The sequence below is a fragment of the Argopecten irradians genome, chromosome 12 (assembly GCF_041381155.1).
Source record: "Argopecten irradians isolate NY chromosome 12, Ai_NY, whole genome shotgun sequence".
In the NCBI taxonomy this organism is placed as follows: domain Eukaryota; kingdom Metazoa; phylum Mollusca; class Bivalvia; order Pectinida; family Pectinidae; genus Argopecten; species Argopecten irradians.
In genome coordinates, this window is record NC_091145.1 from 30,824,892 (window position 1) to 30,837,166 (window position 12,275).

The 12,275-nt window shown below is 34.7% G+C and overlaps 1 protein-coding gene across 1 annotated transcript; it reads left to right on the forward strand.

Moving 5' to 3' along the window:
- The first annotated feature begins 3,153 nt into the window (after window positions 1–3,153).
- Window positions 3,154–10,726, forward strand: LOC138336952 (kinesin-1 heavy chain-like). The gene is made up of 3 exons (XM_069286590.1): window positions 3,154–3,684; window positions 8,109–8,257; window positions 8,716–10,726. Exons 1-3 carry the CDS (start codon window positions 3,402–3,404, stop codon window positions 9,766–9,768), a joined length of 1,485 nt encoding a protein of 494 aa, XP_069142691.1. The 5' UTR covers window positions 3,154–3,401; the 3' UTR covers window positions 9,769–10,726.
- Window positions 10,727–12,275: the final 1,549 nt, after the last annotated feature.

A 12,275-nucleotide genomic window follows, 5' to 3' on the forward strand; every position in this document is an offset into this window, starting at 1 on the left:
AGCTTGCAAGCAAAAAATGTAAGCTTAGTCAGTGGGTCGTTCGACATGTCAAGTAATGATGTCAGCGATATTTTAATACATTTACATTTATTATTTTAACTGATTAATCTGCTTTTGTTTACTATGTAAAATACCATTTAATCGATTCTGAAACGAATTCGAAAATAATGAAAAGAAATTTTGATTTTTTTTTGTCACTTATAATTCCTTGGTCTTTTGATCTATTTTTTAAATTTTAACAAATTTTATTCATACAGAAAAGAGTGTGTAACGGTAACCAGGACAGTAATAATCATGTACGCCTAACAACCATCCGTGAAGAGATTTTCAACTCCAAGCAGACAACTCACGCCAAGATGTCATTTAACCAGCCATCACCACTGGTATCTCACATTAATGGGCAGACTGCAGATGAATGTGCAATGGAGGTACATAACATGCCATGATAGAGAATATTGCATTACATAAGTCCTATTAGATCAGTTGGACCCCCAAGTAACAGTCAGGGTTATGTAAGGAAGGGCCTCTCATGTATGCAGTGTGTTGCGTGTGAGGATTTGTTTAAAAACTGCAGGATGTTCGTTTGGCTCTTTGTAATAGTGAGAGTCTTGTTCTTTATAATAGTGAGAGTTTTGTTCTTTGTAGTATTGAGAATCTTGCCCATTTCACAGTGTTATCTCACCTAACAATCCCATATCACAGCGCTCACATTATACTAACAACAGGCAAACCAGTCGTCCAACTTCATTATGATGTTCGTTAAACAGGAGAAGAAACTACCACTTTATAGACTTTGGTGGGTCTCGGCCTGAAGACAGAATTCAGAGCCTTTCAAGAAAGAATAACTAATTGCCAAAAGTGAGGCATTGTCAAGGAGACGTCAGGAAGAAGAAAGTCGGCAAGGAAGAATAGAAAAGTTGCAAATAGTCGCCTTTTACAATAGACTGTAATGAGGGAAGCAGGTACAGTTTTAACGATCTATACCTGCAGTGCAAACAACAAAAGGTGTTCCCGTGAATGTTAAAGTCAATGTAAACTTATTGTATCTAGATGTAAACATGTTTATACCATTTGTTTTATTACGATAAAACAAATCGTTTGTTTTTACGAAACTACATAATCTAAGTACGTTTTATGTTGATCACTATTTGACACATAAACAGTATATAGGGACTGTCAAATAAAGATGATTATCAGGACTTTGCTTAGGTACTAATTATAAAACAGTTTGGAATTTCTAAAGCATTACCTCTAATAGTCATTTATGATATACACCGGAGAACCCAGCCATTCGTACTATAGGAAATAAACAATTCATTGTAGTTACAAAGTAAGATGGCAAGCAGGATATTACTAAGATTCATTATTTCGAATTCAGTGATGCGTGAAGTATTGTTCCAGTTTCATTCAGCATTTATATTTCAATGATTCAAATAAATTATTTAAGAAGCTATCAATGCTCTTTGATCATATTAATTATAACGACAATTTATTAATTACTAATATACCAGTGTAATGTACTTTATGATTTTAATAAAGATAAACATATTATTCCAATTAGTTTTTAAGTAGGTCAACTCATATACTAATAACTTATTTTATTGCATGACAATAACATTATATGATAATTTATATTTCTTTAATTGGGTTAATTAAATGGATCGATGTATTTAAATTATCTTTATGTAACGTTAATGATACTATTTAGTTAAGCCTCATTACGCGTTTGTTAGAGTAAAAGACCACAGGAACGTGAGTTAAAATTCAGACTCTGTTAACCACTTTTATCAGAGAACCTCACGCAGGTTATTCTTAAGCTAACATCATGCTCTTCATGGTAGATTCCGCATACTTTTGGCCTATCCAACATCGGTATTGGAAAAAATGAAACTTCAACGTTATCCCAAGCATCTCCGCAAAGTACACATTCAATGATAACTTCTTTAGAGAATGCATAATGTATAAGATGGAGACCGGATATCCCAGAAAATTAAACGTTTCTAACTTCAAAATCTAAAATACCATTTGTCATTTCGATCAACGTTACGCCAGTATAAGATGAATTTACGCTCTCAAATGAGCACGTTAAGATGAGTGCAGAATTACCAAATGGCAATGGTAACACCCACTTAGCTATGCAACCAATTAAAATTTACTAAAGGTAAGGCGATATATGCAATTATGTGAGCTTTTTATGGATCGTAAACGGAGTAAACGTTTCCATGATGTTCCCTGGCCATGGAATTTTGGAGAAGGGCTTAGTGTTACCCATGTTCGTCACATTCCATCTCCAGCCACACCATCATGATTTTATCGTGGAAGTGGGGTATTGTGTGTATTATCGAATTTTTATTCTTTTATCATAGGATACATCCTCGATACCCAAGGGGTTACTATAACTGACGTTATGTCCACCCCGGGCTATATCATTGTAAAACTCGAGGCAACAGAACAGAACAGGTAATTTAGTCCTTTGATGTACATACACCTAAAGAGCTGTATAACGGTACACTGTGGTTGGATGTGTGGCTTTGAAGTTTTGCGTCGCTCTCTTTGTAGTCTCAAAAAGAAATCTTTGCAGGCCTGTGGTTGGTTCAGATTTTTTTCTCCGGAGCTACCTTCAGTTTTACTATGTGATAGTCCAGGGACAGATATAACGTCAGTTATAGTAACCCCTGGAGTATCAAGAATGCGCATATGAGTCCAGGGACAGATATAACGTCAGTTATAGTAACCCCTGTTGTGTCCTGTGATACATTTCTGTTCTCTCAGTTTATTAATCAATTCGGGTTTCGTATTCATTACAGAAGAAGGAATGAATAAAAACCGATATTTCAATAGTATGTGTCCCAATATTATAAATGTTACAATACCAGTGAAATACACACACGATAATTCTCTGGTTATTAGGATTATCTTCGGTCCATTGTTTCCCCTACCCATTGTACAGAGTGACACTGACAGTATTAAATCGCTTGTTTAATTGTTCTCGTCACGAGCTTTCAGTGTATTATTTGTAAGACGACCCACTGATTTAGACGAAGATCCAATTTGACATGGACACACAGTCTTTTAAAGCTCGGTAAACAGTTCTAGACGTATGTCCTTTATATGGTGTGTATTGTTACATCTCGGAGGCATAACTCGTGATCGGTCATTGATAAAAAGTTCTTTGGAAATATTCCTCATTGGAACATTTTGTTAATTCTATTGTTTTAATGTTTCCTTTATTGTGTTTTTATAGGTAACAGGTACTCGGTACACGTGAGCAGGTATTTGGCTAAAGTCATTGGCAAGGTTTGGTAGTTAACATGTACACCTAAAGCAGTGAGGAGGACCTATGACGTAGTTACGAATATATTCTTAACATTTAACCTAAAAGTGTTTACCTCATTACAAGTATGGATAAAGAACAGAAGAAGAGGATTACGTCAAATATAACTTTCCTGAAAGAGAGATTGGGATACCTTGATCCCATACTTGACCATCTGGTGGACAGAAATGTGATCACATTTGATGAACGTGAGCGGATCGACAAAGTCAACCCACCAACACCACACAAGAAGTTCAACGAGTTTATCCAGCTACTGCTGGCCTCACCAGAACCTCAAGCCTTCACAGCCTTCATACAGAGTCTAGAGGAGGAACGCTTCTTCAATATTGTGGAAAAGCTTTGTAAAGATGGTGGGTATTTGTTTTTAGATATTTATACTTTAATGGGAAAATGTATATTGCTCTTCTATTATAAAAATGGTTGGTATTTTACATTTTGATATTACTACTTTAATGGGAAATCGAATTTTGACACTTTGTTACTGTATATTGATCTTTTATTATAGTAGTGGAAATTTGTGTTTTATGATGATATGATATATTTTGATATATTGATACTGTATATTGTTCTTCTTTTGTTATGAACTTGGTTGGTATTTAAATAATACATTCGTAACGGTGGTATAATATTCATTTTTTTTTTTTATATTTCTTCTCATTTGTCGGATATTTGTAGATATACTAGTACTACATAAACAGTGATATGCGGATTGGATACTTTTGATACAACGTGTTTAAATGAAGAAGTCGAAAAAAAATATTTAAACCAATATCCATCATTTTGATATATCTTTCTAATATTCCCAACCTGATTCATTGGCATCGTCTGATACTGAATAGTTGAGTAATGATTTCAGAGTTTAACATATTGTCATTTATATTTGTCTCTTAACAGAAAATCGTTAGTGTTTTTTGATTTTAATCTCTTTTTATACTTAATTTGAGTTTTAAGTGTTGCGTCATTTCAGTCAATAAAGGAAGTATTGGTTATTTATTTTCAATTACTCCCTCGTGTATATGAGAATATACAGAGCTGAAAAGTAACAACATTTCAAATGTTTTTAAGCTTAGATTAATTCAAATACCGTAGATACAAACAAAGTAACTGGTTTTCTAATATCTTTGATTGAGACATTATTCATTTTATTTCCCATGCCTAGAATAGAGATAGAATAATGAATATAAATGTTTATGTCCATACAGGTTTATCTAAACTGTTGTGATGATAAAATAACCTGATAAAACTCGACGTTGTGTTTAACAAGGCAGCAAACGATAAATAATACCTGAGCGACAAAAAAAGTCAATGGACTTGTCAGTTTAAAGATATTAATCTCATCTATAATTTGCTCAAAACGTATAAAAATACGAAAAATCGCTTTGATTAAGAAGGTTAATGAAAATTATATAGTAATCTAATATATCCTTCTGACATGTGAAGGAAAATAGTAAAATGAGTTTTGTGTTTACTATTTTAGGTCACCCTGGATATTTACCCGGTAAAGACAAGCATGATAATATATTACTTACACTATAGTACTTATACTGCTTACACTTCGCATGTCATAATCAACATAAACGGAAAACCTTTAAATCTACCATATTATCAACTACATATGTCTCTAAGCATATTTTCTTCTCTTTTATATCTATATTACTATGCTTGGTTTTTCATCTCCTCCTAGTTAAAAATAATCATATTAAATTTTGTTTTTCCATCGACAGGTTTCCCAGGTAAACACTATGCTCCATATATGTTAATAAACCAGTTTCTTTTAATGAAGTTACCGCATTACATTGCATGTTGCATGGCTTTTTATTCCCAATTATTCCCCCATAATATACATTGATAGAAAATGGCACAATGTATATGCAAGTGCGTCCTCATTTTACGTCATCATAACTACGTGCAGAGTATATGGATATATTATGTTGATGTGTGCAGATGATATTAAATTTTATTTGTGAGGACGTTAACAGAACTGTTATAAATACTTATCAGCATTCCTTAACTTGAAAGAGACGCCCTAAGTTTATGTTAACATAACAATGTATAACAGCATTGATGGGACATCGTGTAGAAGTTTATAGAAGTTAAGGAACACTTGTGTAATTTCTGACTTTCTTTCCATAGCTGTAAGTTAACGAAACCCTAGTTGAAAGGCCATATATCACTCCTGAGATATGATTGGAATATCAAAGGGAAAAAAAAGAAAACCTTTATGCGTTTTCCCCAATTGAATATTTCGGTATCGGTGCATGGTTTTGTTACGTTTAATCATACTGTTCAGCTCTTCAGTGTGCTACATGTGTGCACCACGTGTGTCAGACAGAAGAACCCTACTGTACAGAAATAACTTACTAAAAAATAGCTGAGAACTTATCATTGATATTTCTGGTTTGTGTTTTGATGTAAGTGCAAATAGTTGATGGAAAAGAAAAGTAATTTTGCAAAACCCACTATGTACTAATCTTAATTGTAATACACGATTGCAGAATTCTTAATGTGAAAAACATCAACATGTGCAATAAAGAGACATAAGCCTGGATACGTTTCTTGATAATCTTACCGTATTCGTATTTTATTCTTGCATGATAACAGCATGATGCATGATTTCTAATATTTCTTCAATTTTTCTGAGCATGTTTTAATGTAAACGTATTCCTATTAAAGCATAATAAATATAGAGCGACTGGGAAATAGAACGAACACATTTCAGTAATTACATGCACTTACTATTGCAATAATGTCCAATTTATTTTTGTGAACTACACATTTTCGCGTAACTTCGCGAGACAGCTTGGACATGTTCAAATGTCTCTCAAATAATTCTATAAAACATACATGTATTTGAATTAAGGAATGTCAATGCGAATGCGAATATATACTCGTGATTATGTTGAAAACATCCAATACGGGAAATATTGTATTCACGAAAAAGTAACGTAAACATTTAACACACTCTGCTAGATTTTATAATCAACTACCAGTACATGCCATTGATTATACCCCCCCCCCAAAAAAAAAAAAAAAAAAAAAAAATTAAAAAAAGATACGAAGTCTTTTCTTTATTGATATAAACCCATATATAGAGATAATGATAGGTAAATTGTTATAAGTAAAACACATTTATTTCCGTTGTTGCCTCCTCAAAGAATCAATTATCATAAATTATAGCTTATTAGTGACGAATTGGAACAGATTTAATAGTGTTATGTAGTATAGAAAAACGAGTAATTAATAAATACTTGGATGCTACCCAAACACGATTTTATCGCAGTGAATTAGAAAGAAGTTTGAGTAGATATGGATTTAACCTATTTACCACTGAAGACACATTTAGATTCTTCTAGTTCAAAGGTTGGAACAGTCCATTTTGTAATTTCAGGGGTAAATGAGTTGTCGGATTCACGTGGTGACACCATATTTATATTGGTGCGTCTGGAATTCCGCCAGGCCGTCTTTAACCCAACAGAAGGGAGTTAACATTTAACGATTCGAAATTAAAAAAAATAGTTATGTGGATAATTTATAGCTTTAGCTCAACTTTATATTAATTTTGACTCAATTTGAGAGTCGATAAAAGAAAACTGCAAGTACGGTAGTCAACAAATATGAAAAAAAGGTTTTGTTTTCATAATCTTGTATGATATCAAACATATCTTTGTCTTTTTTGGTTTGACTCCTCATTGAATGTGTGTACTCGTATATCATAGTTTATGTAAGTTTAAGTTGTTTTATTGCACGCAGAGATGATTATAATGTGTTTATTTTGTAATGACAAATTCATTCATAGCAGATTTTTAAGGGGAAAAGGGGATATTTAGATTGTGGAATTGTAGGTAGTATATTTTCTAAATGCTCCAATAATTTTTAGTATCTTATATACAACACTAGATGTTACGCACACAGTGTTTCCTCTTTGAAATGATATATATATATATATGTATCGACGACAAAATTACATCATTATCTAATAGTGTATAAAATATTTTTTTTAATGATATGATTGTAATTTGGTAAACGTCGACCGTAAGATATGCTAATTGTATTAACTTTTTTTAGTGCCGGATGTTTTTGAAAAAAAAAATCGGGAAATTTTTCCAATTGTTTTGTTTTAGTTTAAACATTCTAAGGTTAGCGCACTCATTTAAACTTACTTGGAAATAATTTTATGATTTATTTAAAACCTGTATCTCGATTTGAAATCTGGAGTGAAGGTGCAAAAAATCCGCCATGATAATAACTTCTGTTTGATTTATCTTGTTCCCCTGCCATTAAAACGACATACACGGTCAAAATAAATACTCATTTAATATAAAGAACATTTATTTGGAACTTTAAATACTTTTCATATATCACTGTATTGAACATTTGAATAAAATAGGATACCTATTGTGAAGGAAAAGCGTTAATATCGAGTGGGAAGAGTGAGGGTAAAATCCTGCCAACTAGACAACGGTACGGAAAGTGTTAATAATACAAAACATTGCGACTCGTGATTCTGTTTTCTAGTTTTAGCTCGAGTAAAATGATGATAATACATTTTATTTACTTAGAGTAATTGATTTTTCATGCATTGTAATTTCTTTGTATATTTTGTTGATTTCCTAAGTATATCGTAGTTTTCTGATGTATATGTAAACGTACTTTTAATTATTGGGTTATATTTGTTATTTAATTTTTACTTGGTATTATTATTATCATTCAATTTTTATGAATACTTACCTCCGATTCTAGCCAAAGTACTCATATCATTTTCGACTTTCTCTAGGTCGTCCGAACGCGCGGTCGTCCTCGTCGATGGCTAGGGAAAGTGTTCTGGCCCAACAGATGCGTCCTCAGACGAGTATGCAGCCAAGACGGGAGCACACGGTCCACGTGACCAACAACGTCTATCACATGTCGTCTGAGGCTTCCGTGGTAGGTATCATAGTATCCTGCAGAGGTTCACCCTCGGAAACCAGTGTCTAAACTCATCACGTGTGTAACCGAAGATGGCATAGGTTCAGTTTCATTTACAGTCATTAACTTTAAGGAATGTCTTGAACTTGAAAGTCTCCAAAGGAATGCATTCCCAAAATCAACTTCAATTGGTTCCATTCGCTTTTAAGACATTTCTATTTATAATTTTAAGTTAAAGAATTAAAATTAGCAGTTAAAAATGTTTATACGCTTTGGTCAGGTCTCCTTTCACATTAAATCCAATAAAATGCATAGGTACTCAATAGCAATTTTCAAATGGCAGCAAACGATCAATTATATTCTTCAGATGACGTTGTGCAAGAATAACTCAGTTCTCTAAATTATTTGAACTTTCGTTCATAGTCGGTCGTTTCTTCATTATATTATACCCGGTATACTGTATTTATTTGATACAGACACAGATGGCGGGGTCTAATGCCGCAGACCATCATCAACATCCACCTCAGATGCAGCAGCAGCAACAGCAACAACAGCGTCATCATCAGCAGATTCACCAGCAGCAACAACAGCATCACCAACACGCAGTCGCAGAAGCTTCCGGTGGACATTACGACAGTGGATTCGCAAGTGGTGGTAGTCGGCAGAGCTCAAGTACAGAACGGGTTAACCATATGAGTATGGATCGAATGACCTCAGCTATAGGTCAGATGTTTGCTGAATTCAGCGGTAAGGTCACAAATGACCTTCTCGATGGATTTGAAAGACGTCGACACGAAGAAAGAATGGAGATAGAATTGTCAATGGAAAGGAAAATCGCTCAAGAAATTGAGAGAAAAATGGAGGAAAAGTTGAATAATTTCCGTGGCGATTGGGAGGAACAGAAAAATGAAATGGTTGAAAGGAACGAAAAGGCATTGTTTTCATTACAAGATAGCGTGGAACAGCTGCGCAACTCATCGGATGCTTACAACCAACTCAAGCAGAAATACGACCAGTTGCAACAGACGCATGCCCAGATGAGAGATAAAGAAAACGAAAGATGGTCCAAACTTTCAAATACCAACAAAGAGAATACCCAGTTGAAGAGTGAACTGGAGATGTCAAACATCGAGATCATCAACCTCAGAGAACGTGTGGACGAATTGGAATCTGACAATCGAGCATTGAAAGACAACGAACTTGCCGACCAACACCGAATCAACCAGATGGTTGCCGAGAAGGAAGACCTCATTATCGAGTTGGAAAGAGCAGAGCGTGAAAAGATGGATCTGAAGATGAGAGTGGATTCCCTGTCGCGTGAGATTGAACGTCTGCTTCTGCAGCAACAAGAACGCGCTAACAAGGACGATAAGGCCTACCAGGAGGCGCTGAAGAAACAGAACGAGAGGCTGGACGAGTTGTACAAGGTCGTACAGGCACTCACAGAGCGCGAACGACAGTCGAAGACGCTCTTCATCGGTGGCAACGCCGTGCAGAAGTCGGCTCGCATTTCAAGACCCAACAAATAAAAGTTTTGTTGAGTAAGAGAACAGTGTGTTAATGCTGACGAATTTATTGAACTAATGGACACTAAATCCTAATTCATTAAGTGAGAATCTAAATAACTGAAATGGGACAGAACGTATCTACATATGACAAGAACTTACAATGAAATATTTTGAAACAAAGATTGAAAACGTTGTCTGTAAGAAGTAGAACTCAGGATCCGGAAACGATGGCGTTTGTGGGCTTCACATCGCGACAAAACCCTATCAATATTAAAATTTTGAAGTTCGCAAGTTTAGCACGGTGAGCAAATCGTGACTTAGCTCTTCACAAGAAACTGGAAGTACACATGTAATGTTTGAACGGTTTGGGATTTCACATTAACATTTTCTGCGATTTAATGAAAGCGGAACAGCATCCGCGAAGTAAAAATTTGTACTTTTCTTTTAAATGCTGTGCAATGTCTACAGAAATATTTGCAATAGTGTCTGAACTCTTAATGTGGTCTATCAGTGGTGTTTCAGATTCTGCTTTAAACAACAATCCCGGTGAAAACACACGTGTAAAGAGAAACCATTTATCAGGAAATGTTCGTATCAGAATAATGAGCCGCCGCGGAAGTCTTGTTGTTAATACTGTGTTGTAGAATTATATTTGTTGATATAGGGATTTATATTTCTATTGCTAAGTATCATATATTTGTAAATATATTGGGGAAAATAATTTATGGAGTATTTGTAGAAAATTTTACAGAATACGATAAATGATTGAGTCTGTAGGTTCGTATCACATAAATAGACAGGATAATTAATATACAATAACTTCGGTTGTACCTTTGTGTAGTTATATCAGTGTTTAATTGTTATTTGTCCAGTGATTGTCAAATTGTATTACCAATTGTTTCGCACCGACGATATCTTGAGGTAATGATTTAAAACGTTTAAAATTTCTCATGGAAACTGAATTAAATCATCATATTGATAACGTATATTGAGCCTTGTTTTCCCCTCTATTGTGACTGAAGTTCGTTATATTATGGTGTACACAACATTGAGAGATGCATGGCCATATAGACGTGGATTTAGAACACCCTTTTACGTAAACCTTGACAACGACTACCTCTCAAAATCAACGAATCCAAGAAAAATCAAACATGACATAAATAGATCAAATCAAAGCGCGTTTATCAATTTTAATCTTGCGTCCTATATACAAGAAAGGTGCAAACCTTTCTTCTTCTCTGTTTCTTGAAAATGACGCACCTGTATGTATTGACTCTTCCTACCAATCGAAACCTTTAAACTTTACAAACTAAGTCCCTTTTTTATCAATTAACTTCGTGTGGTGTCTGAAGGTGGCAGATGCAGTGTTGCTTTGATCTCACGATACGATTAATAGAATATGGCTAGCGCTGTTTACTGGATGAAGGTGACAGGAACACATTACGCTTCTAGTTTGGAATACCTCAGGATACGAGGCAAGCTCCAACGTTCTTGTTTCGAACTTTAAGTATGGAAACAGTATCTAGTATTGACGGTTTGGAGACAAAATTTCCTGCTGGTTTGACACGATGCTTTATGGAACTGCTGCTCCTATCCCAGTGTTGTCAGGATACGGTCACGACCACCACGCGATCTGGTGCTGTCATTTTATTGGGTTATCATTGAACTGTAGTATGGAGATGTAGTAAGATATAAAAGATGGCAGTTACGTTGGAGTATGCTTTGGATAGAATATAAGACTCTTTGATATGTGGACAGGAAGGATAGAGATAGTCTACCCAAGGCTCACATACTGCAGCAATACACAGGGTTTTACAACATTTTGGATTCCAAGGGCAGAATATAAGAAAGCGCAACTTGTTAATCATGTATATCTAAGTTTTCTGAGAGAAATACACGTTCGATGTTTAATAACAACAGGGTATTTCTGTCCATGGATCAGTTCCGTTGTGAGACCATACACAGAATTTTTCAGTGTTTGGACACCCTTTCCAAGGTACGAGTTGCTCTTCCTCATATCGCAAAATTATTGAACATCTGGTGAAGCTTTTTCTCTCCAATTCACATTAAGTCACTGAATAGGCCTATCTGATTATAAAAATAACTACTGTTTGCTATATTTTTATGACAACATGACTACCGTGACGAGAAGAGAATGGATACGTATGACCACCTCTGCATTTTTGCGTTGCTTAGTTCCTCGTTAGTTACCAAAGACAAAATAGACATTATAAGTCACATTGGTTTTCAGGAAGCTTTTGAACATTTATTAACGTAATTGAACCATACATTAAATGGAATGACTGTCAAGACTTGATGCTATGCAACCATTGGCAAAGCTCAGAAAATCAGAGTATGGGTCGAAAATGGAACTCAATAAACAAGTCAATAGTACCTCTTTTGCAAAATAGCTTACAGTCTTGCAAGACTACTAAGAATGTCTCAACCAATCAAGCTTGATGGCAATGGAACCAAACTAATTCAATTGAATGAAGGAACTGGTGGAATGTCAAAAACCCAATATAAAC

What these genes read in the sequence shown, in the direction of transcription:
- LOC138336952 (XM_069286590.1), top strand. Translation starts at nt 3,402, where the DNA reads ATGGATAAAGAACAGAAGAAGAGGATTACGTCAAATATAACTTTCCTG. An exon ending in GGAAAAGCTTTGTAAAGATG is followed by an intron (nt 3,685 to 8,108) that starts GTGGGTATTTGT and finishes GACTTTCTCTAG; the next exon opens with GTCGTCCGAACGCGCGGTCG. An exon ending in TGTCGTCTGAGGCTTCCGTG is followed by an intron (nt 8,258 to 8,715) that starts GTAGGTATCATA and finishes TATTTGATACAG; the next exon opens with ACACAGATGGCGGGGTCTAA.